Genomic DNA, 26,432 nt, shown 5'->3' on the forward strand with positions numbered 1-26,432 from the left:
ACTGGGTGGCTCAGTTGGTTGGACGACTGCCTTCGGCTCAGGTCATGATCCTGGATTCCTGGGATCGAGTCCCGCATCGGGCTCCCAGCTCCATGGGGAGTCTGCTTCTCTCTCTGACCTTCTCCTCGCTCATGCTCTCTCTCACTGTCTCTCTCTCAAATAAATAAATAAAATATTTTTTAAAAAAAAATAAATAAATAAACCTAGGAGGGGACCCTTCCACTCTCAATAGGGCAAGTCTACAAAGTACCCATAATTCCAGTGAAGAAGACTCAGAGATGGCATCAAATGGCTCCATCAGGAAAATGCCCTCCATCTAAATTTTAAACATCATTTACAATAGAAGCTCCTTGAGCACACAGTTCTTACCTATCTATACACAGTGTTCAGACACTTTGTATGTAAAATACATGATGATAGATATGCCAATATCAGAAATTGTAACACCAAGATAATAAAATGAAACATTAAACACAAAATTCACAAAATTTATCTACAAGAAATGGAAGTATGAGTCCTCTGCACTTTTCCTGCTCAAATGTGAGTTACAAACAGCAGTTACTGTTTGCTTTTAATGAGAAAAAGAAAATGAGGATAAATAGAATTTTTGAAACCTCAAAAATAGCAAATATATGAGGGGGAAGCAATTATAGGACAATACTTTTAGAACTTCTTTAATTTCAAAGATAATGTTTGAAACATTCCTGCCTGAGAAAATGTAGAGTTTAATAACAACAAAATAACAATACTACTAATAATAAGGTATAGCCACACTAGAGCAATTGAGTAAAAAGTTTTAAACTACTAAGATGAAAAGAACACCAAAACCAAAAGATTTGAAACTTATATAAACAAGTCTCTTGAACAAAGAACTTGAAAGTAGTACACCTAAAAATGTAGAGTTCTTGATAACAATAAAAAGCACTGTACCTTTCTGCCAAGTTTACTTTTATAATGAAAAGCTTTAAATATATAGAAAAGCACAGAGAACAGTATAATGATCATTTATACCCATCACTACACTTGACAAATGTTCATATTTTAGTACATGTGCCTCATCTATTATTTTTCACTCAAGACCTACTTGCAGGTATTCCTAGAATAGGCGTTAGCTATATGTGTATTTAAGATGTGCATCTTCAGCTCTTGTGAACAACCCTGTATACACGTGACATTTGAAAATTCTGATTTTTCTTAGACACAAATTTTAACTGCACATGCTGTAAAGCCAGGAAATCAAGTCGCTAGGCTACTGAGCGAGCTAAGTAATGGCCATGTTTCTCTATCACCATACCGTCTAGTTTGCTTTACTCATGGTCACATGCACACAAACACCTAAAAAGTGATACAAAATGTTCTTATGAAAAACAGATTTTAAAAGGTCCCCAACAGAAGCTGAGTTCCTAGTACTAGGGGTGTAAATAAGCTGTAAGTAAAATCCATCATGTCTTTATGGAAGCAATTAAAGACTGCTCTTGGAAGTCTTCCTATTCTCTCTCATGGAGGATGGATTCCTGCATGGCTCTAAGAGCTGCACCTGCTCAAAACTCTCAGCCCGACATCTTTCCCTCCCCACCCATGTTAAACTCCAAGGCCCTCGTGGGAGGGGTATGAACCAGCCCTAAACACAACCCTCTCGGCCAAATCTAAATGACATGGAACACAGACTCTTCCTCTTTCCATGCTTCTAGGATGAAACCAGCATTTTTCCTGCCTCCAGAATTCTGGTTAACCAAACCATATAGTCAACAGCCGTATGTGTAGAGGCTTTGACTATTTCTTCAAAAATTAGAATGGAGAATGCTGAATATGTGTATCAGACATTAATATAAATTATTTTGAATGCATTTTAACTTAGAGAATGCCTTGAAGAAGCAGCATGGAGAAGTAGAAACAAATACAACACATAATGCCAAACAGTGCTATATTCAAATTCAGTCTCATGACTTACAGCCGTAGAAATGCTCCAATTTTGTTTCCTAATCTTTAGAATGAGGATTGTTGTGCATACAGAGTAAAAATATATAGAAAGTATGTGGTACACTGCCTAGAACAAAAGATCAGGATTCCCTAAGACGGTGGACACCTTTAAAAACAGAACTGTCTGGGCAACCCTCCTACCTACATGTGATTCACAAAAGAGGCAACACCCAGTCAAAACTGGGAAACACCGCCCTAAGTTCTTAACAAATACTAGTTTCCCTGACTTCCCTTCTCTATCTAAAGAAAGGATGAAAGGTATCATGCTGTACATTGATTCCCAAAACTTACTGATTTATAACCGGAATTCTGAGCCCACTGACAAACATCTTCCCATTTCCCCCACTCCCAGCCCTGGCAATTAATATTCTACTCTGTTTCCATGAGTTTGACTTTTTTAAGATTCCACATGTGATATCATATACTATTTGTCTTTCTCTGACTTATTTCAGTTAACATGATGTGCTCAGGGTCCAAACCCATTACAAATGACAGGATTTCTTGTAGCTGAATAATATTCCATTATCCTTCTAGCTATCCATATGTTTATAGAGAGAGTCTTTATTCACTTAACCAGTGACAGATACAGATTTTTTTTCAGATCTTGATTAATATGGGTAATGCTGTGAAGAACATGGGAGTGCAGGTATCTCTTCAAGATTCTAATTTCATTTAATTTAAAATAGAATTAATTCAATTCTAATTTCAAAGTAAATTTCATTTACTCTGTCTAGATACCTGGTAGTGGATCATAGGATAGTGCTATTTTTAATATTTTGAGGAACCTCCATTCTGTTTTCCATTGTGGCTGCATCAATTTCCATCCCCACTATCAGTGCACAAGGGCTCCATTTTCTCCACACCCTTCTCAGCACTTCTTAGCTAGTCTTTTTGATGATAGCCATTCTAATAAAGGTGAGGTGGTATCACACGTGATTTTGATTTGCACTTCCCTGATTAGTGATGTTGAGCATCTTTTCATGTATTCATGTATTCATTGATTTGGATGACTCCTTTGAGAAAACATCCGTCTAGTTCCTCTGCCCATTTTTGTCCGTTTGGTTTTTTTAACGATTTTTAAAATTTTTTTTATAAACATATAATGTATTATTAGCCCCGGGGTACAGGTCTGTGAATCGCCAGGTTTACACATTTCACAGCACTCACCATAGCACATACCCTCCCCAGTGTCCATAACCCCACCACCATCTCCCTACACCCCTCCCCCTGGCAACCCTCAGTTTGTTTTGTGAGATTAAGAGTCACTTATGGTTTGTCTCCCTCCCGATCCCATCTTGTTTCATTTATTCTTTTCCCCCCAACCCCCCAACGTTGCCTCTCCACTTCCTCATATCTCCTCTGCCCATTTTTTATTGCATTGCTTGTTCTTTTTATTGAGTTGAACAAATTCTTACCTATTTTGAACATTAATTCCTTATCTAACATATCGTTTGCAAGTATTTCCTCCCATTCAAGGTTGCCTTTCCATTTTGTTGATTATTTCTTTTGCTGTGCAGAAGGTGTTTTTTTTTTTTTTAAGATTTTATTTATTTATTTGACAGAGAGAGATCACAAGTAGGCAGAGAGGCAGGCAGAGAGAGAGGAGGAAGAGGGTTCCCCGCTGAGCAGAGAGCCCGATGCGGGACTCGATCCCAGGACCCCGAGATCATGACCTGAGCCGAAGGCAGCGACTTAACCCACTGAGCTACCCAGGCACCCCGCTGTGCAGAAGCTTTTTAGTTTGATGTAGTCACACTTATTTTTGCTTCTGTTGATTGTATGTTTGGTGTCATATCCAAAAAATCATTCCGAAAACCAAAGTCACAGAGATATTACCCTGTTTTTTTCTTCCAAGAGTTTTATTGTTTCAGGTCTTACATTTAAATTTTTAATCCATCCCACGTTAATTTTTGTAAGCAAGGTAAGATAGGGATCTAATTTCATTCTTTTGCATGTGATTATCCAGTTTTCCCAATACCATTAATTGAAGAGACTATTCTTCCCTCACTAAGTATTCTTGTCTCCCGTCAAATTTTTTTAGCCGTTATGAAAGAATTTATTTCTAGGCTCTTGTTTCTGTCCAGTTGGTCTATGTGTCCATTTTTATGCCAGTACCATACTGTTTTGGTTAGTATAGCTTTGCAGTATAGCTTGAAATCAGGAAGTGCAATGTCTCTATGTTTGTTCTCTTTTCTCAAGATTGTTTTTGTTTGTGGGGGTCTTTTGTGGTTCCACACACATTTTAGGACTTTGTTCCTTTATTTTAAAAAACTGCCATCGGAATTTTGATAGGGGTTGTCTTGAATTTATAGATGGTTTTGTGTAGTATGGAAATTTTAAAAAGATTCATTCTTCCAATCCATGAACATGGGATACCTTTCCATTTATTTTTGTCTTCTTCATTTTCTTTCATCAAAGCATTATGGCTTTCATTTCCTTGAATAAATTTATTACTGCATATTTTATTTTATTGATGATATTGTAAATGAGATTGTTTTCCTTAATTCTTTTCAGATGTTTTGGGTTTTTTAAATACTCTTTTAAATCATTTATTTATTTTTCAGAGAATGAGAGAGAGAGAGAGAGCACAAGCAGGGGGAGGAGCAGGCAGAGAGAGAAATGGGACTTGATCCCAGAACCCTGGGATCATGACCTGAGCAGAAGACAGACATTTAACCAACTGAGCCACCTGGGGAATTCCCAGATGTTTGTTGTTAATGCATAGAAATACAGCTAATCTCTGTATGTAATTTTGTATTCTGCAACTTTACTGAATTTGTTTATTAGTTTTAAAAGTTTCTGGTGGATTTTTCAGGGTTTTCCATACACAGTATCATATCATCTACAAACAGAAATAATTTTACTTCTTCCTTTCCAATTTGAATGCCTTTTTTTCTTTTTTATTTTTGACTGCTCTAGCTAGGACCTCCAGTACTATGTTGAATAAAATTGGCAAGAGGGGGCACTCTTGCCTTGTTCCTGATCTTAGAGAAAAAGCTTTCAGTTTTTACTGTTGAGTATGATGTTAGCTGTGGGCTTCTCATATATGGCTTTTATTTTATTTTTTTTAAAGATTTTATTTATTTATTTGACAGACAGAGATCACAAGTAGGCAGAGAGGCAGGCAGAGAGAGAGGGGGGAAGCAGGCTCCCCGCTGAGCAGAGAGCCTGAAATGGGGCTCAATCTCAGGACCCAAGATCATGACCTGAGCCGAAGGCAGAGGCTCAACCCACTGAGCCACCCAGGCACCCCAAACGGCTTTTATTAAGTTGAAGTCATTCCTTCCGTACTCAAGTTTTTGAGAGTTTTTGTTATGAGTGGATGTTATATTTTGTCAATTGCTTTTTCTGTATCAATTGAAATGATCATATGATTTTTTTTCTTTTATTCTATTAACCCTTCATATCACATGTATTTATTTGCATATGTTGATCCATCTTTGCATCCCAGGAATAATTCAAATTTGGTCAGGTGTATGATCCTTTCAATATGCTGTTGAATTTGCTTTGCTTGTATTTGTTGAAAATTTTTGCATCTATATTCATCAAAGATGTTGACCTATAATAGATTTTCTTTTCTTGAAGTGCTTTGATATCAGGGTAATTCCAGTTGGGTACTCTCTCTTGTTCACTCCTGGATCATTCACCCTAAGGGAAGGAAGTTACCCTACTGAAAGTCTCATTGTGCTTGTGTAACTGGGGCCTTCCAACAATCACATGAGTGAGCTTAGAAGTGGACTCTCTAGCTGTCAGCCTGCACTGCACTGAGACAAGATTGCTAGCTAAAAATTTTGTCCGCAACTTCATGAGAGACCATGAAGCAGAGGCACTCAAGCTATGCTATGCCTGGATTCTTGACCTACGGGAACTGTGACGTAGTAAATGCTTATTTCTTTAAGTCAGTCAGTTCTGGGGTAATTTGTTATGCATCAATGCATTAATTAATTACTTTAACTCACAAATGAGATTATACTTATGATAATATCAAATATTTAGATGTGGGTTTAAATGAGTTTTTAATTCATCATATTTATATAATAGGAAAGTATATCTTTGAAATAACTTGTCTGCAGTATGCATTTCCCAGTACACATATATTATAAACTTACTTTAAAATGAGTTATTTTTCAAACTAAACTAACTTTTCTTCAGTATGCATTTCACAGCACACATTATAAAGTTACTTTAAAATGAGTTATTGTTCAAACTACACCTTAAAAAGCATACTTACGAGGTCATAGTTATAGAGAGGCTGACATACTTTTTCTAGAGTGTACAAGTATCTGACATTATCTTTTGATTCATTTGCTGTATCTGTTATTCTTGCATCCAAATCACGCCAATTCTAGGAAAAAATGTATAAGAATATCATGAAATACCCAAATATATCACTGTAGTTAATTTTAATCAAGAAATTCAAGCTATCTGGGACGCCTGGGTGACTCAGTTGGTTGGACGACTGCCTTCGGCTCAGGTCATGATCCTGGAGTCCCAGGATCGAGTCCCGCATCGGACTCCCAGCTCCATGGGGAGTCTGCTTCTCTCTCTGACCTTCTCCTCATTCATGTTCTCTCTCACTGTCTCTCTCTCAAGTAAATAAATAAAATCTTTAAAAAAAAAAAAGAAAAGAAATTCAAGCTATCTTCCCTAAAGTAGTTGATACTAAAATGTGAATGATGGGGGACGCCTGGGTGGCTCAGTTGGTTGGGCAGCTGCCTTCGGCTCAGGTCATGATCCCAGCGTCCTGGGATGGAGTCCCACATCGGGCTCCTTGCTTGGCAGGGAGCCTGCTTCTCCCTCTGCCTCTGCCTGCCATTCTGTCTGCCTGTGCTCGCTCCCTCTCTCTCTCTGATAAATAAATAAAATCTTTTAAAAAAATTTAAAAATAAAAATAAAATAAAATAAAAATAAAATGTGAATGATGTATTTTTTCTTATATTATTTAAGGCGTAAGGTTATTATGGGGCAGCTGGGTGGCTCAGTGGGTTAAAGCCTCTGCCTGCGGCGCATCCCAGGGTCCTGCGATGGAGCCCCACATCAGGCTCTCTGCTCAGCAGGGAGTCTGCTTCTCCCTCTCTCTCTGCCTGCTGCTCTGCCTACTTGCGATCTCTATCAAATAAATAAATAAATAAATAAAATCTTTTAAAATAAATAAATAAAAATAAAAAACTTTAAAAAAAAACTTAAGGTTATTATAAATACCTTAAATGACTTAGTAGAACTGAAGGCTCATTCTGTTTGTAATTAACATCCTGTTTGTAGGCTTAAACTGGACTTGCTTCTATCTGGAGTGATTTTTCTGGGTTACTTATTTGTGACATTACATTACTTTGGGTCTTTGAGAATAGGATATATGTACAGATGGAAAGATATAGTTACATAGATACAGATGTAGATAGATACAGATTTTTTTAAAGGAAGAATATAGCAAAAGAAAATGACCCAGAAAGAATCAAACCAAACTGTGGAATAGTGGACAGGAGATGTATATTGACCACATTATTTTTGTTTTTGACTTTCTATATAATTCTTTACCCCCCTGAGCCTCTATTGATTCACAGTTTTAAAAACAAATTAAAAATAAATGGCAATCACCCTACAGGAGTATTATCAAAATTGGTGTGAAAATATTGAGAACTAAATATTTCTATACTTCTTTTTTTTACTTTGGGAAATAATTGCAGAATATAAGAAAGCCTTATTCAAAATTTAACACTTGTAAGTATATGGTTCCACTATATGATGTGAAGAAGCAGTTCAAGAAGGGTAATTTTCCAGTTGGTTGTTCAGAAACATAACAAATTTTAAAATAAAAGACATTTTACCTTCAACAGTTTGGAGTGTGCAACATTAAGCACATTTATAACAGCCTTACAAGTTGGCCCTTTAATCTGTTCAATGATGTAGTTGAATTTGGCTGACATGCGCTTCCAGTGTTCCAGTTCGGTGAGTGGACCTGAGTCATCAGCTTCTTTTCTCATTTGCTCACTCTCAATAAGTACCTGCAATCAAAAGAATTCACAGATTATAGAAATGATAGTTTCTCCTTTGGTAAATCCTTATTATTTGCATCTTTTCAAAGAGAGCTTATAAAAAAACAACTTTCAGCACTGAATAATAATATTAAAAACTCTTAACTGAGAACAAAACGGAATTTCCTTCTTTTTCTCTTTTTTTAAAGATTTTATTTATTTGACAGAGAGAGTGAGAAATAGAATACAAGCAGGGGGAGTGGGAGAGGGAGAAGTGGACTTCCCACTGAGCAGGGAGCCTGATGCAGGGCTTTATCCCAGGACCCTGGGGTCATGACCTTATCTGAGGGCAGACACTCAATCACTGAACCATCCAGGTGCCCAAAAGGGAATTTATTTTTTTTTTTAAAGATTTTTTATTTATTCATTTGACAGAGAGAGATCACAAGTAAGCAGAGAGGCAGGCAGAGAGAGAGGAAGGGAAGCAAGCTCCCTGCTGAGCAGAAAGCCCGATGCGGGACTCGATCCCAGGACCCTGAGATCATGACCTGAGCCGAAGGCAGCAGCTTAACCCACTGAGCCACCCAGGCGCCCCCAAAGGGGAATTTAACATGACAAATAGTATCTACCAAAAATCTACAGCAAACTCATACTTGAAGATGAAATTTTATAAAATATCACTTTAAAACCAAGCAAGACAAGTTTGCCACGAATGCCGCCCACTTCTATTCAACCTGTTAATGAAGGTCTCCAAACAAGATAAGCAGAGTTAACAAAAGGCATAAGAATTGGAAATTAAAAAAATGAAAATGACAAAATCAAAGATGATATGGTTGGTTACATTTTTAAAATTCAAAAATATCTAAAGATAAACTTTTACACTTAGTAAAAGGGAATAATTCAGTAAGATTACTGCATGTATACATGTATACACAAATCAGTAGTATTTTTCTACAAGCCATCTAGCAAACCAAAAATGTAATTTCTAAAAAAGAGCATTTGTTATAATAAATAACAATAATGATAAGATATCTAGAGATTAGCAAAGGATGTGCAATATGAATAAAATTAGAAAATGTACTTTTAACATATAAAAGAAAACCCAAATAAGTGGAGAGATACCATGTTCATGGATGAAAAAATTCAACCATATAAAGATGACAATTTCCTTTAAATTAATGTATATCTTCAACATATAACAATCAAAATCTCAATAGCGTTTTTTGTGATACTTGACAAACTAGTCTTAAAATTAGTTTGGAAAAACAATTAACCAGGAAAAAATCAATGTAATTTTGAAGAAAAATACAGAAAGGGACTTGCCATGCCAAATATTGAGTTAGTAAAAAAACTACAGAAATGAAAGCCATATTATATGAGTATAAAACCCAAATAAGTACACCAGTGGGACAGACAGTGGATTTTGAAATTTAATATATTACAGAAGTGTTATTAAAAATGTGTTAGGAAGGGTGCCTGGGTGGCTCAGTTGGTTAAGCAACTGCCTTCAGCTCGGGTCAGGGTCCTGGAGCCCCAGGATCGAGACCCCATTGGCCTCCCAGCTCATGGGGAGTCTGCTTCTCCCTCTGACCTTCTCCCCTCTCATGCCTCTCTCACTTTCTCTCTCTCTCAAATAAATAAATAAAATCTTTTTAAAAATGTGTTAGGAAAAAATGGACTAAAACTATGGAAAGAGCCCAGATACCCATTGACAGATGAATGGATAAAGAAAATGTGATATATACATATACATATACAATGAAATACCATGAAGCCAATCAAAAGAAGAAATCTTGCCACTTGCAACAACATAGATGGAACTCAAGGGTATTATGCTAAGCAAAATAAGTCAATCAGAGCGAGACAATAACATAGATTTCACTCATATGTGGAGACTCTTCTTTTAATTTTTTTTAAATTTTATTTATTTATTTGACAGAGGGAGACCACAAGTAGGCAGAGAGAGAGAGAGGGAAGCAAGCTCCCCACCGAGCAGAGAGCCCGATGCAGGGCTCGATCCCAGGACCCTGAGACCACAACCCAAGCTGAAGGCAGAAGGCTTAACCCACTGAGCCACCCAAGCACCCCCTTTATTTTATTTTTTATTAACATATAATGTATTATTTGTTTCAGGGGTACAGGTTTGTGAATCATCAGTCTTACACAATTCACAGTGCGCACCATAGCACATACCCTCCCCAATGTCCATCACCAGCCACCCATCCCTTCCTCCACCCTCCTCTCCAGCAACCTGAGATTAAGAGTTTCTTTTTTATTTTTTTTAAAGATTTTATTTATTTATTTGACAGAGAGAAATCACAAGTAGTCGGAGAGGCAGGCAGAGAGAGAGAGGGAAGCAGGCTCCCTGCTGAGCAGAGAGCCCAATGCGGGACTCGATCCCAGGACCCTGAGATCATGACCTGAGCCGAAGGCAGCGGCTTAACCCACTGAGCCACCCAGGCGCCTGATTAAGAGTTTCTTATGGTTTGTCTCCCTCTCCGGTTTCATTTCGTTTCATTTTTCCCTTCCCCTATGATCCTCTGTCTTGTTTCTCCAATTCCTCATATTAGTGAGTGCATATGATAATTATCTTTCTCTGATTGACTTATCTCGCTTAGTATAATACCCTCTAGTTCCATCCATGTCATTACAAATGGCAAGATTTTGGGGGTTTTGATAGCTGCATAATATTCCATTGTGTATATATACTACATCTTCTTTATCCATTCATCTGTTGATGGACATCTAGGCTCTTTCCATAATTTAGCTATAGTGGACATTGCTGCTATAAACATTGGGGTGCACGTGCCCCTTCGGATCACTACATTTGTATCTTTAGGGTAAATACCCAGTAGTGTAATTGCTGGAAGATACTCTTTTTTTAAAAGATTTATTCATTTGACAGAAAGAGAGAGGCAGAGGCAGTGGGAGAAGCAGCCTCCCCACTGAACAAGCAGGCTGATGTGGGGCTCAAACCCAGAACCCTGAAATCACAAGCTGAGTTGAAGGCAGACGCATAACTGATTGAGCCACCTAAGCACCCCAAGAGACTCTTAATCACAGGAAACAAATTGAGGGTAGCTGGAGGGGAGGGGGAATAAGGATGGGATAACCAAGTGATGGACATTAAGGAGAGCAAATGATATGATAACCACTGGGTACTGTATAAGACTGATTGATCACTGAACTCTACCTCTGAAACTAATAGTACACTAAATGTTAATTAATTTAATTTAAATAAATAAATAAAATTTTAAAAAGGAAACAATAGGCTGTCAATTAAACAGCTCAATTTTGGGACAACTATATGGAAAACTGGCTAACTATATGGAAAAAAAAATTAATTTCCTACCTTACATAAACACACACGTACACACACAAATAATTCCAGATATATTAAAAGCCTAAATATTATAAACAGCATGGCAAAGCTTTTAAAGAAAATATACAAGATGAGAGTAAAATTATAAAGTAAAAGCATGCAACTGAATACCATAATTGTCAGGGAAATGGTTACCACTAGGGGGAAGAAAAGGGAGTTGAAACTGGGAAGAGGACTGCATGGGGATTTTAAGGTGTTGGTAATGCTGCTTCTTGTGCAAAAAGTTACATGAATGCTCACTTTACAATAATTCATTTCTTTTATTGTACTCATTTCTGTAGGTTTTGCTATTTTAAATAAATAAATAACTTAAGAGAATATCTTCGTAATACTAAACAAAGGTTTCTTAAGTAAAATACAAGAAAGCATGAAGTTCCTAGCCACTGGAGGTGACTAAGTTGAAGCTAAATTACAATTTGTAACTAATAAATGTACATTAAAATGTAAAACTTTCACATGACTAAAGACACCATTCCAAATGTAGGACACTTGTGGACCAACAAAGGATTTAACATCTGGAAAATATTATTTAAACTCCAACATTTCAGTAATATATCATCAAGCAATCTGAACTAAAGGAATTCAACAAAGGATGTGAACAAGGAACTCAACAAAGAGGAAACCTATATAGTCACTGAATGTGCTCAACCCTCGACAGAAGTCAGAGGAATGCAAAATAAGATATCATTTCACACCCAACATCCTGGCAAAGATTAAAAGTCTAACAATCGTAAGTGTAACAAAAGATCTGAAGAAAAGGGAACTCTCATATGCTCTGTAAAAATAAGTTAATATAACCACTACTTGAAGGGATTTGTAATATCCAGTAAAGATTTATATACTATTTCTCTCAGCAATTCCACTGAGAAATTCTGGAATATGTGCAAAGGAGATCTGAACAGAAGTATTCACTGAATATGTATTATTATTGTTTGTAATAGCAAAAAAGAAGAAGAAAGAAAAGATAGAAAAAACTGTTCTTCTAAGGGAATGGATGAATAAACCTCTTTACCTCCTTAAACAGAGGATATTAGACATGATTTATATGTGTCCTTAATGTGTGAAAAATTATATAGCAAACTGACTTCTTTATAGAGGAATATCAGGCAGTAATTAAGTGAACAATCTAATTTACTTGAACCAACATAGATGAAAGAGAATACTAAATGAGAAAAAAATAAACGGTAAAATGATATTTAATGGTGTTATAACATTTGTGTAAATATTTTAATCATAAATTTATATTCTGTATTTATATATATACATAATTTATTTTTATATATAATTTAAAGCTTGTAAGTATGCAAACACAATAAAAGTGTGAAACTTTCAGGGGAATGAAAGAAGACAAAGACATCAGGACAGTGGTAATACAGAGGGAGGGAAACAGCATGGGTTGGAGGCTTTCTTGAAAATAAAACAGATCAGAAGCAAATGTGGCAAACAGTATCTGTTTAATCTCAAGAGTCTTTGTTTTCAGGAGTCATTGTTATGTTATTTTCTGTACTTTTTATGTTTATAATGTTACATTATTTATTTATTTATTTATTTTTAAGTAGCTTCCACTCCCAACATGGAACCCAACAAGGGGCTTGAATTCACAGCCCTGAGATCAAGAGTTGAACCCTTGAGGCGCCGGGGTGACTCAGTGGGTTAAGCCGCTGCCTTCGGCTCAGGTCATGATCTCGGGGTCCTGGAATCAAGTCCCGTATCGGGCTCTCTGCTCAGCAGGGAGCTTGCTTCCTCCTCTCTCTCTCTGCCTGCCTCTCTGCCTACTTGTGATCTCTCTCTGTCAAATAAATAAATAAAATCTTAAAAAAAAAAAAAAAAAGAGTTGAACCCTTAACTGACTGAGCCACCCAGGAGTCCCATAACTTGACATAATTTAAATTGTGATGTAATGTTTTAATAATACAAAGAGGTAAAATACATAGCTGATTTTTTAGACCTATGAAGGTGCATTCTTTAATTCATGAAAGAATTATTTGCTTTTAATTTTAACCATGGTGTATGGAACTCTTTCCTGATCTTATCACAGTCTTCCCCATCTCCTTAAAAAGAGGATACTACAGATAGTTTCAAGTTTTCTTAAATGGCTAAAAGTCTATATAGCTTGAATCACTGAATTAAAGAATGAAAATGGACTTTAAGAGTTAACTAAATCAGGGGTGCCTGAGTGGCTCAGTGGATTAAAGCCTCTGCCTTCAGCTCAGGTCATGATCCCAGGGTCCTGGGGGCAAGCCCTGCATCGGGCTCTCTGCTTCTCAGAGAGCCTGCTTCCTTCTCTCTCTCTCTGCCTGCCTCTCTGCCTACTTGTGATCTCTGACTGTCAAATAAATAAATAAATAATCTTTTAAAAAAGAATTAACTAAATTAAACAACTCTTTTGATGTTTAATTCCTGTTACATTATTTATAGATAATTATCATCCTCAAAGTGGATACTTTCAGGAATGCAGCACATTCTAACTTTTTTTTCCCCCAAGATTCATGTCTTTTATTTCCTTCTTATCTTATTGCATTAACTACGACTTCCAATATGATTTCAAACACAAATGATGAAAGTGAACATCTTTGCATTAGTCCTGATCTTAGTGGGAAAATTTTGAGTTTCTTACCTTAATATCCGGTATAGGTTTTTTTTTTATAAACATATATTTTTATCCCCAGGGGTACAGGTCTGTGAATCACCAGGTTTACACACTTCACAGCACTCACCAAAGCACATACCCTCCCCAATGTCCATAATCCCACCCCCTTCTCCAAAACCCCTTCCCCCAGCAACCCTCAGTTTGTTTTGTGAGATTAAGAGTCACTTATGGTTTGTCTCCCTCCCAATCCCATCTTGTTTCATTTATTCTTCTCCTACCCACTTAAGCCCCCATGTTGCATCACCACTTCCTCATATCAGGGAGATCATATGATAGTTGTCTTTCTCTGCTTGACTTATTTCACTAAGCATGATACGCTCTACTTCCATCCATGTTGTCGCAAATGGCAAGATTTCATTTCTTTTGATGGCTGCATAGTATTCCATTGTGTATATATACCACACCTTCTCTCTCCATTCATCTGTTGATGGACATCTAGGTTCTTTCCATAGTTTGGCTATTGTGGACATTGCTGCTATAAACATTCGGGTGCACGTGACCCTTTGGATCACTACGTTTGTATCTTTAGGGTAAATACCCAACAGTGCAATTGCTGTGTAATAGGGAAGTTCTATTTTCAACATTTTGAGGAACCTCCATGCTGTTTTCCAGAGTGGCTGCACCAGCTTGCATTCCCACCAACAGTGTAGGAGGGTTCCCCTTTCTCCGCATCCTCGCCAGCATCTGTCCTTTCCTGACTTGTTGATTTTAGCCATTCTGACTGGTGTGAGGTGATATCTCATTGTGGTTTTGATTTGTATTTCCCTGATGCCAAGTGATATGGAGCACTTTTTCATGTGTCTGTTGGCCATCTGGATGTCTTCTTTGCAGAAATGTTTGTTCATGTCCTCTGCCCATTTCTTGATTGGATTATTTGTTCTTTGGGTGTTGAGTTTGCTAAGTTCTTTATAGATTCTGGAAACTAGTCCTTTATCTGATATGTCGTTTGCAAATATCTTCTCCCTTTCTGTCAGTTGTCTTTTGATTTTGTCAACTGTTTCCTTTGCTGTGCAAAAGCTTTTGATCTTGATGAAATCCCAATAGTTCATTTTTGCCCTTGCGTCCTTTGCCTTTGGCGTTGTTCCTAGGAAGACGTTGCTGCGGCTGAGGTCGAAGAGGTTGCTGCCTGTGGTCTCCTCAAGGATTTTGATGGATTCCTTTCGCACATTGAGGTCCTTCATCCATTTTGAGTCTATTTTTGTGTGTGGTGTAAGGAAATGCTCCAATTTCATTTTTCTGCATGTGGCTGTCCAATTTTCCCAGCACCATTTATTGAAGAGGCTGTCTTTTTTCCATTGGACATTCTTTCCTGCTTTGTCGAAGATTAGTTGACCGTAGAGTTGAGGGTCTATTTCTGGGCTCTCTATTCTGTTCCATTGATCTATGTGTCTGTTTTTGTGCCAGTACCATGCTGTCTTGATGATGACAGCTTTGTAATAGAGCTTGAAGTCCGGAATTGTGATGCCACCAACGTTGGCTTTCTTTTTCAATATCCCTTTGGCTATTCGAGGTCTTTTCTGGTTCCATATAAATTTTAGAATTATTTGTTCCATTTCTTTGAAAAAGATGGATGGTACTTTGATAGGAATTGCATTAAATGTGTAGATTGCTTTAGGTAGCATAGACATTTTCACAATATTTATTCTTCCAATCCAGGAGCATGGAACATTTTTCCATTTCTTTGTGTCTTCCTCAATTTCTTTCATGAGTACTTTATAGTTTTCTGAGTATAGATTCTGTGCCTCTTTGGTTAGGTTTATTCCTAGGTATCTTATGGTTTGGGGTGCAATTGTAAATGGGATTGACTCCTTAATTTCTCGTTCTTCTGTCTTGCTGTTGGTGTAGAAAAATGCAACTGATTTCTGTGCATTGATTTTATATCCTGACACTTTACTGAATTCCTGTATAAGTTCTAGCAGTTTTGGAGTGGAGTCTTTTGGGTTTTCCACATATAGTATCATATCATCTGCGAAGAGCGATAATTTGACTTCTTCTTTGCCAATTTGGATGCCTTTAATTTCCTTTTGTTGTCTGATTGCTGAGGCTAGGACCTCTAGTACTATGTTGAATAGCAGTGGGAGAAGAGAAATCATAAAGATCAGAGCAGAAACCAATGAAATAGAAACCCAAAAAACAATAGAACAAATCAACGAAACTAGGAGCTGGTTCTTTGAAAGAATTAATAAAATTGATAAACCCCTGGCCCGACTCATCAAAAAGAAAAGAGAAAGGACCCAAATAAATAAAATCATAAATGAAAGAGGAGAGATCACAACTAACACCAAAGAAATACAAACTATTATAAGAACATACTATGAGCAACTCTACGCCAATAAATTTGACAATCTGGAAGAAATGGATACATTCCTAGAAACATATAAACTACCACAACTGAACCAGGAAGAAATAGAAAGCCTGAACAGACCCATAACCAGTAAGGAGATTGAAACAGTCATTAAAAATCTCCAAACAAACAAAAGCCCAGGGCCAGACGGCTTCCCGGGGGAATTCTACCAAACATTTAAAGAAGAACTAATTCCTATTCTCCTGAAACTGTTCCAAAAAATAGAAATGGAAGGAAAACTTCCAAACTCATTTTATGAGGCCAGCATCACCTTGATCCCAAAACCAGACAAGGATCCCACCAAAAAAGAGAGCTATAGACCAATATCCTTGATGAACACAGATGCGAAAATACTCAACAAAATACTAGCCAATAGGATTCAACAGTACATTAAAAAGATTATTCACCACGACCAAGTGGGATTTATTCCAGGGCTGCAAGGTTGGTTCAACATCCGCAAATCAGTCAATGTGATACAACACATCAATAAAAGAAAGAACAAGAACCATATGATACTCTCAATAGATGCTGAAAAAGCATTTGACAAAGTACAGCATCCCTTCCTGATCAAAACTCTTCAAAGTGTAGGGATAGAGGGCACATACCTCAATATCATCAAAGCCATCTATGAAAAACCCACCGCAAATATCATTCTCAATGGAGAAAAACTGAAAGCTTTTCCGCTAAGGTCAGGAACACGGCAGGGATGTCCATTATCACCACATTCTAACTTTTTTGTGTGGAGAGGATTCTTTGAGAAAGTTACCCTGATTGCTAACATTAAAAATCTCTCTCCTTATAGCCATCACATTCTGGGTTACTTCTGCCATTTAGGACCATACATTGAGACTTTCAATGACATGAAATCCCATCAAATATCTGAAGATAACATGATACTCCCAACTCTGTTTTTCCCCCCTAGGTCAAATATCTCCATATATTTTCCTTGAATGATGTTGTTTATATCATTGGCCTATTTTTTTTCTATATTGCTCATTTCTTAATGATTTATAGAAGTTCTTTATGTATTATGGATACTAACTCTTTGTTATATATGCTGATAATATTTCCCCCCAGAATATCATTTAGTTTTTAGTTTTTCCCATGATAATTTTTGCCATATGGAAGTTCTTAAATTTTTTCGTATAGTCAAGTATGTCAGTTTTTTTCCTTTGTGGTTCCTGGGTTTTGCATCTTAAGAACATATTAATATAATCCTGTATTGTCCTCTGGTTCATTTATAGGTTTTGTTTTATTTTTCACCTTACTTATTTAAGGTTGCATTCGTTCACTCAAAGGATCTTTGAAATTCATCCATGTTGTTGCATGTATCTGTTTTTTAAATTTAAGCTTTCATACTTATGTCTATAATCCATCTTGACTAATTTTTAGGTATGACAAGAGGTCAAGAACAAGGATTAGGTTTATTTTATTTGTTTGCTTGTTTTATTGTTCAAGGTTTATTTTAGATGTCACAGTTCAGATTTTTTTCATATTAAAGATCTTTTCCATTTCCTGCATTGATTCTGCTTAATTGGAGCTATCTGTTGCAATTGCCCACATGGTTTTCTTATTTCAAGTTGCTAAATCTCAAGTTATTGTCTTTTGCTTGCTCATTTCTATGAAAGAAAATCTGTATTGATTGATCATAATAGTTAGAGAGGATCTCCTCAGCCATTGTGTAGGTCAGACCCCAATTTCCACAATGGGTTACAATTCCTCCAGTGACATAGTAGGTGAGTACAGAAGTCCTGCAGTGTCCAATTACCCACTTCAATTTCCTAGTGACACCTGGAAGAAATTCTGTGGCCAGCACGCCATACTCCAGTTAGAGTTTCCAAAGTCCTCCAATGTTTCCATTCCAACTGTACCTCCTTCTTTCTAACATAGCTCTAAGAGAGGTAAAACTGAAAATGCTCTAACTCTGGCTTGGTCAAGATTTTTTTTATCTTAGTCTTCACTTAACTGAAGATTTTCTTCTTTACTTCCACTGTCCTGTGTTCATGAATAAGATCTGTGTGTTGGTTCATAGTGTCCTCTTTCAGTTTAGAGCAATTACATAGTAGCTGATTTGGGGCTGTATGTACAGTGTAGGTTTATACCTCTCAGAATGTTGACATATGCCCCATTCCTATTGTTGCTTTTCCTACTGCCAGAGAAAAATTTATTTGACCAGGGAGTTGCAGTACTGACATGAATGAGCCTAGTTTGAACCTCTTGGTCAACAGAGAGAATTCCACTGATCAAGAGCTATTTATTTAGTGTCTAGCACTGTGATTACAGTCACTTCCTTGTATCTTATTCCTTCTGCTTATGAAAAGTATAAGCAATACACAAACTATTGGAAATGAACAACTATTCCTAATTACTCATTTCTCCACTCTCAACCCATATTGTTATGGTTCCCTCCTTAAAAGTGAAAAATATTTAAAATTGATTTTCAGAAACACCATGGTAGCTCAGTCATTAAGCGTCCACCTTCAGCTCAGGTCATGCTCTCAGTGTCCTGGGATCAAGCCCTGCATCTGGCTCCCTGCTCAGTGGGAAGTCTGCTTTTCCCTCTCCCACTCCCCCTGCTTGTCTTCCCTTTCTTGCTGTTTCTCTCTCTGTCAAATAAATAAATAAAATCTTTTTAAAAGAATAAAATAAAATAAAATTCATAGAGAACAATGATTTTGCACTAGAGTCAAGAATAGGTTAAGTTTCATAACAGAATCTGCAGGACTCCTCTTCCCTTTACTTTTAGGGACAAAAATGCAATGGCTAGGGCACAGATGAGGACTACAACTCATATCTGGTGTAATTACTTGAGTTAGCTCACCTGTTCAATCTGTTTATACCATGTCATCAGCACCTCCTCTAGCTGACGAACAGTTTCTGAATTGCTAGCTGCAGCTGTCACTTCTTCAAATGTGTGCAGTTTGGAAAAATCAATATTGTCTACCTTCTTTAACATAACTGTTCCCTCGATACTTACTCTAGCACCTAAGAGGGAAGAAACAATATTGAGAAGAGGTTTTTAACGTCAATGCGTGGTTTCCAGCTATAATTACTCAAATGTTAAAGATCGAATACCTTATAGAAATATAATACAAATTGATCATTAGATCGTGATGTGATAATTTTTAATAATATTATTTTAATAACAAAATAAAATTATACATTTTTAAAAGAGCTAATAGTGAAGCAGTATTTTAAAATGCGGTGAAATTTTTCATTAATAATATAAGAATAGACTCCTCCCACTACGATGGAAGAAAAAAACATATCGTACTCCTGCAAAGATCCCTGGAAATGAGAGGATCTAGGGATCTGATTTCTTACCTCTAGGTCTCATAATTACTTTGATTAACAATTTCTTTTAAGATGGAATGTTTTTCCTCTAATGATTACCTTTAGTAACATATCTTACAGGAGTGCCTGGGTGGCTCAGTCAGTTAACTACCTGCTTTTTTTTTTTTTAATGCTTTCATGTTTTATTCGAAGTCTGACATGTAGAGTAGCTGGCATAGCTATCTTTAACTGCCAGAAAGCATCTCAGAATAACTACCTGCTTTTTTTTTAAAGATTTTATTTATTTATTTGACAGAGAGAAATCACAAGTACACTGAGAGGCAGGCAGAGAGAGAGAGAGAAGGAAGCAAGCTCCCTGCTGAGCAGAGAGCCCTATGTGGGACTCGATCCCAGGACCCTGAGATCATGACCTGAGCCGAAAGCAGCGGCCCAACCCACTGAGCCACCCAGTCGCCCCACTACCTGCTTTTGACTCAGGTCATAATCCCAGAGTCCCTGAGATTGAGGCCCATATCCAGCCACTTGCTCAGCAGGGAGTCTACTTCTTCCCTTGCCCCTCCCCCTGCTCATGAGCTTGCATGTGCTCTCTCCCTCTCAAAAAAATAAATAAAATATTTTTAAAATAACATATATTATAGTTAATTTGCTCATTTTTAGCAATTTACTAAGCACTAAATTTTATACTTACCATCTAAGAATGAAAGGTATCTGCTGATGGTTTCAGTAAAAATGTGTTTTTCAGATTCTCCTTGCTTGGACTGGTTTAGAGCACCCCAGTTATTTGTTGCAAGAATAGCTGGTAGAAATACACTTGACAGCATATTCTTAATCCCATTTAGGATTCCTGTTGATGCATCCAGTAGAGTAAATAGCACTTCCTGAAAGGGAAGTGTTGAAAAGTGATTTTATATGCTAATCCCATTAAAGAACTGAAAATCATAACCTATTTCACATTACAACATGCATAGATAATACTTTTATATACTAATAGGAAAACATAAGTGGTCATGAAAATGAGAGTTCTAAAATCCCCAAGTTTATATTCTGCCCCCATTCTAACCGTTCACATATAGGTTGATCAAGGAGACATTTTCCTTAATGCTTTAGTTTCTACCTAGGGAAGGAGACATGGCCTGGAGCCTATACAATATGAAGGAAATGAAGCTGAGCTTTCTGCAGAAATTGCTTAGTAGAAATGGAACTATAAAAACTCCAGTAGGATAGGGAAAGAGCAATGATACTAGCCCAGCATTTTAAGTGGGAAAAATGATCAGCTGAAGAAATCAAAGGCACAGAAATCAGAAATCCAGCATTTATGAGTATGACAACTAAATTCACACAATTTAAATGACATGGAAATCCCAAGCCAAGAAATTAAGATTAAAAAAACTTGCCCAGGACCTGAAAGATTCCCTGAGGAATTCTATAAAACATTCAAAGAAGAACTAATACCTATTCTCCTGAAGCTGTTTCAAAAAATAGAAACAGAAGGAAAACTTCCAGACTCTTTCTATGAAGCCAGCATTACCTGATCCCCAAGCGAGGCAAAGACCCCATCAAAAAGAAGAATTTCAGACCAATATCCCTGATGAATATGGATGCCAAGATTCTCAACAATATCCTAGCTAAGAGGATCCAATAGTATATTAAAAAGATTATCCACCATGACCAGGTGGGATTTATCCCTGGGATACAAGGGTGGTTCAACATTTGCAAGTCAATCAATGTGATAGAACAAATCAATAAGAGAAGAGAGAAGAACCAAATGGTCCACTCAATTGATGCAAAAAAAGCATTAGACAAAATACAGCATCCGTTTCTGATTTAAACTCTTCAAAGTATAGAGATAGAGGGAACATTCCTCAACTGCATAAAATCTATTTATGAAAAACCTACGACAAATATCATTCTCAATGGGGAAAAGCTGACAGCCTTCCCTTTGAGATCAGGAACACAACACAGATGCCCACTCCCACAACTATTATTCAACATAGTACTAGAAGTCCTAGCAACAGCAATAGACAACAAAAGAAATAAAAGGTATTCAAATTGGCAAAAATTAAGTCAAACTCTCTATCTTCACAGATGACATGATACTTTATATGGAAAACCCAAAAGACTTCACCCCCAAACTACTAGAACTCATACAGCAATTCAGTAATGTGACAGGATATAAAATCAGTGTATAGAAATCAGTTGCTTTCTTACACATTAACAATGAAAATATAGGAAGGGAAATTAGAGAATCGATTCCATTTATTATAGAACCAAGAACCATAAGATACCTTGGAATAAACCTAACCAAAGAGATAAAGGATCTGTACTCAAGGAACTACAGAACATTAATGAAAGAAATTGAAAAAGACACAGAAAGATGGAAAAGCATTCCATGCTCATGGATTGGAAGAATAAACATTGTTAAAATGTCTATACTGCCCAGAGCAATCTACCTTTTCAATGCCATCCCAATCAAAATTCCACTGGCATTTTTCAAAGTGCTGGAATAAACAATTATAAAATTTGAATGGAAGCAGAAAAGATTCCAAATTGCTAAGGAAATGTCGAAAAAGAAAAACAAAGCTGGGGCATCACGTTGCCTGATTTCAAGCTTTACTACAAAGCTGTGGTCACCAAGACAGCATGATACTGGAACAAAACAGACACACAGACCAGTGGAACAGAGTGGAGAGTCCAGATATGGACTTTCAACTCTATGGTCAAATAATCTTCAACAAAGCAGGAAAAAATATACGGTGGAAAAAAGACAGTCTCTTCGATAAATGGTGCTAGGAAAATTGGACAGCTATGTGTAGAAGAATGAAACTCAACCATTCTCTTACACCATACACAAAGATAAACTTGAAATGGATAAAAGACCTCAACATGAGGTAGAATCTATCAAAATCCTAGAGGAGAACATAGGCAGTAATCTAGGAAAGCATAGGCAGTAATCTCTTTGACATCAGCCACAGCAATTTCTTTCAATACATGTTTCCAAAGGCAAAGGAAACAAAAGCGAAAATAAACTTTTGGGACTTCATCAAAATCAAAAGCTTCTGCACAGCAAAGGAAACAGTCAAAAAAACAAAGAGGCAACCCACGGAATGGGAAGATATTCGCAAGTGACACTACAGAGGGCTGATATCCAATATCTGTAAAGAAAAAATTGAGAGGGCGCCTGGATGGCACAGTTGGTTAAGCAACTGCCTTCAGCTTAGGTCATGATCCCAGAGTCCCAGGATCAAGCCCCGCATCAGACTCCCAGCTCTGTGGGGAGTCTGCTTCTCCCTCTGACCTTCTCCCATCTCATGTTCTCTCTTTCTCTCTCTCCCAAATAAATAAATAAAAATTTTTTGGGGGGGACACATTGTGATACCACCTCACACCAGTTAGAATGGCCAAAATTAACAAGACAAGAAAAAACTAGTGTTGGAGAGGATGTGGAGAAAGGGGAATCCTTTTACACTGCTGGTGAGAATGCAAGTTAGTGTGGCCACTTTGGAAACAGTGTGGAGATTCCTTAAAAAATTAAAAATAGAGCTACCCTATGACCCTGCAATTGCACTACTGGGTATTTACCCCAAAGATTCAGATGCAGTGAAAAGAAGGGCTGTAGGTACCCCAATGTTCATAGCAGCAATGGCCACAATCACCAAACTGTGGAAAGAGCCAAGATGCCATTCAACAGACAAATGGATACAGAAGATATGGTTCATATATACAATGGGATATTACGCCTCCATCAGAAAGGATGAATACCCAACTTTTGTATCAACATGGATGGGACTAGAATAGATTATGCTGAGTGAAATAAGTCAAGCAGAGAAGGTCAATTATATAGTTTCACTTACTTGTGGAGCAAAAGGAATAACATGGAGGACATTAGGAGAAGGAAGGGAAAAGTGAATTGGGGGAAATTGGAGGGGGAGACAAACCATGAGAGACTGTGGATTCTGAGAAAGTGGGGATGGGGGTGGGGGTATGGGTGAGCTTGGTGGTGGGTATTAAGGAGGACACATATTGCAGGGGTACTAGGTGTGGTGCCTAAACAATGAATCTTGGGGCATTGAAAAAATTAAATTAAATTAATTTTTTTTAAATTGCCCAAAGCCATGAAAAAATTTTTTCAACTGTGAGTGCATTTAACTCACAGAAGAATACAACAGCTACTAGTCCAGTTTGATGCTATTGATTTGATTTGTGCTAAGGTGTCTTTCTCACAATTGCATCTGCACCATTAGGAAAATGTCAGCACAGTAAAAAGGACAAATTTCTTAGTATTATAATAAAAATACATTTTGACCTTGTAGATTCCATGGAAGAGTCTTAGGGACCATGCTGAGGCTCACTGGTATACTGATGTTCAACCATGATTGTATTTACACAGTTATAATGATATAAACAAACATCTAGCTAAGCAAAATAGAATATAACTACATTGAAAGAATGAAGGGATAGAACATGGCAGGAGAAGAAGAGGATAAAAAAAGAGTTAAACGCTCATTTTCCATAGGGAAGAGTCGATAGATAATGCCTAACCTGGCAAAGGAGCAGTTAGAGCCTATTACTTGGAGATATGGAGGCAAATCAAAGAATCTGCTGAGAGTTAAAGTTTGTTTCTAGAGAGTGAGATTGAAGTCAGTTCTTATAACAAGACTTCCAGAATTTCTTCCTTTTTTAAAAAACTGCATACAACTGTGACAAAATAAAAACTACATAATAAAAAAAAGAACGGGTTGTCACAGACAAGCTGAAGGGAGAATTCATGAAATGGAAGATACACTGAGGAAACAAATCCACATGTTTGCAGACATCATGGCAAAACAGTTTCAAAGACAAAGGACAAAAACAAAGAAAAGAGAGATCACTTATGAAGTACACTTACAGGATAAGTTTCATCAGCTTCCAGAGATATCAGAACAAAATATCTACAAGGAGTTAGAGGGAAATAACTCCCAGGCCAGAATCTAAAACCAAGCTAAACAACCTCTCTTAAAGCAAACTTTTGGCATAAAAAGAAAAGGAGAAAAATTTACAACCCTTCCTATTGTAAAAAGGAAGACTTTTATTTACTAAGACTCTTTAAAATAATAGAGAACTAGTATTTGTTGAGGGACTACTATGTTAAGCAACATAAGAACTTGCTGATATTATCATTTAGTCTCACCAAAATGCTTTAAGGTGGGTATGACCATTCCCAATTTAAGAATGTAAAAACCAACATTAGGGGAATCTGGGAAGGGCATATAGGATGTCTCTGTATTACCTTCTAACTTTCTGTTAATCTAAAATTATTCTAAATAAAAAGCGAAAAACAACCTTAAAAAACAAAGTATGTAAAACCCTAAGTCACAGACAGAAAAGAAAAGCAACCTGTCAAGGAACACCACTCATCAGTGGTGAGGCTAGGAGGCAAATTTGGGTCTATTTGAATAAAACTGCTGTTTTTCCCAATCTAACAAGCTGCCTTTCTGGGACTAAGTAAGCAATGTCTAGGTCAATTCTCTCTTCTTTCTGAAACTGTCAAAGAGTTAAAATATTAAGGAAAGAAGAGGCTAAATAAAGTAACTTATACTCAGAATTGTGTGAACTGCATTAAATTCACTCCCAGTGAATGGAAAGATGGAAATTATTTGCACACCATCTAGAAGAAATGGAATTTTCATGAATTTTAAAAGCAGTATCTAAGGGATAAATATCACTGAGCTCTATTATAGTAATTTCTCAGTTTCTTTGAATACATGAATACATTATTTTTCTTGGGACTCAATTCAGTCCTATGTGTAGAAAGGAGATAAAGTAAAGTGAAAATATGACTATGACGGTATGTTCAATGTTTATAGGCTGGTGATGTCAATACATGGCAGAATAGAATGGCCCTTATTTTTGTCTCTTAACAAGAACCAGGAATTTAGTTTTTATCCATGGACAAAAGTGGCATTATGAGAGCTTGGGCATCCAGCACCATCTGCCAAGGAACTCAGGAGGAGTCTCACCCACCATGCATCAGGGAACAGGCATACAGACTTCAGTCCTGGTGTGGAAACTGCAGTGGCCATGTACCAACTTCAGCCCCACTCAGATACTGTCTAGGGGCCCCTAGAAAGCACTCTTAATCACTCACAGACAGAAGAGCCTTCATGGAAGTCCAGATTTCCAGAAAAGAAGTTCTAGCACACAGTTGGAGCAAAAAAAAAAAAAAAAAAATGAGTTTGGGTGCACTGGGTAAGGTAAGAGGAGCACCTTGACTTTATGTGTATTACCCCTCCCCCAAGGCAGCATAGTTTAGGACCAAGAGAGATCTTCTCAGCCTTCAATTTCTCTTGCAGGGGAAAGTAAGAGTATGTTAGTGAGCATCCAACTTCCCCAGCTGTGTAGGATGCTGCCAAAGAGGTTCATTTCTCTCCCACCCTATCCAGAGTACTGAACTATGAGCTGCATGGCTGGGAGCAGGGGGCAGAAAGCAGCAGAGAGAGTACCAGAAAAGAGTTTTGGAAGACATTAAAGGGAAGCAGACAAACTGCATCACAGAGTTCATCAAAAAGCCCACCCTGAGAGAGCATGGTCACTGGGAACATCTGACTCATGGATTCCCCCAACTGGCCCTGGGCACCCCCAGCTCTCAGCATGCCTCAGCCACACATGCCCCTCTGCCCTGTGGCTGGCTCCTTGTGCATGCTCCTGATGGCAACAGGAAGAGCAAGCTTTGGCAGATGGCTACTGAGTACATGAAGAAAGCCAGCCCAAATCTTTTGGCCAGGGGGAGATCACAAACTTGAGCTTTCACATCACCTTGGGAAATGAAAGGGA

The 26,432-nt window shown here is 37.3% G+C and overlaps 1 protein-coding gene across 1 annotated transcript in view; it reads right to left on the reverse strand.

Moving 5' to 3' along the window:
• DNAH8 (dynein axonemal heavy chain 8) overlaps positions 1 to 26,432 on the reverse strand; it is a 367,659-nt gene that overhangs the window by 313,553 nt on the left and 27,674 nt on the right. Inside the window, exons 6-9 of the mRNA XM_059400544.1 lie at positions 20,311 to 20,500; positions 19,150 to 19,313; positions 7,806 to 7,982; positions 6,212 to 6,325 (exon numbers count right to left, since the gene is read on the reverse strand). Coding sequence (XP_059256527.1) covers positions 6,212 to 6,325; positions 7,806 to 7,982; positions 19,150 to 19,313; positions 20,311 to 20,500 — 645 coding nt within the window. The remainder of the gene's footprint in view (positions 1 to 6,211; positions 6,326 to 7,805; positions 7,983 to 19,149; positions 19,314 to 20,310; positions 20,501 to 26,432) is intronic.

Source organism: Mustela nigripes, chromosome 5 (genome assembly GCF_022355385.1).
Source record: "Mustela nigripes isolate SB6536 chromosome 5, MUSNIG.SB6536, whole genome shotgun sequence".
Lineage (NCBI taxonomy): Eukaryota > Metazoa > Chordata > Mammalia > Carnivora > Mustelidae > Mustela > Mustela nigripes.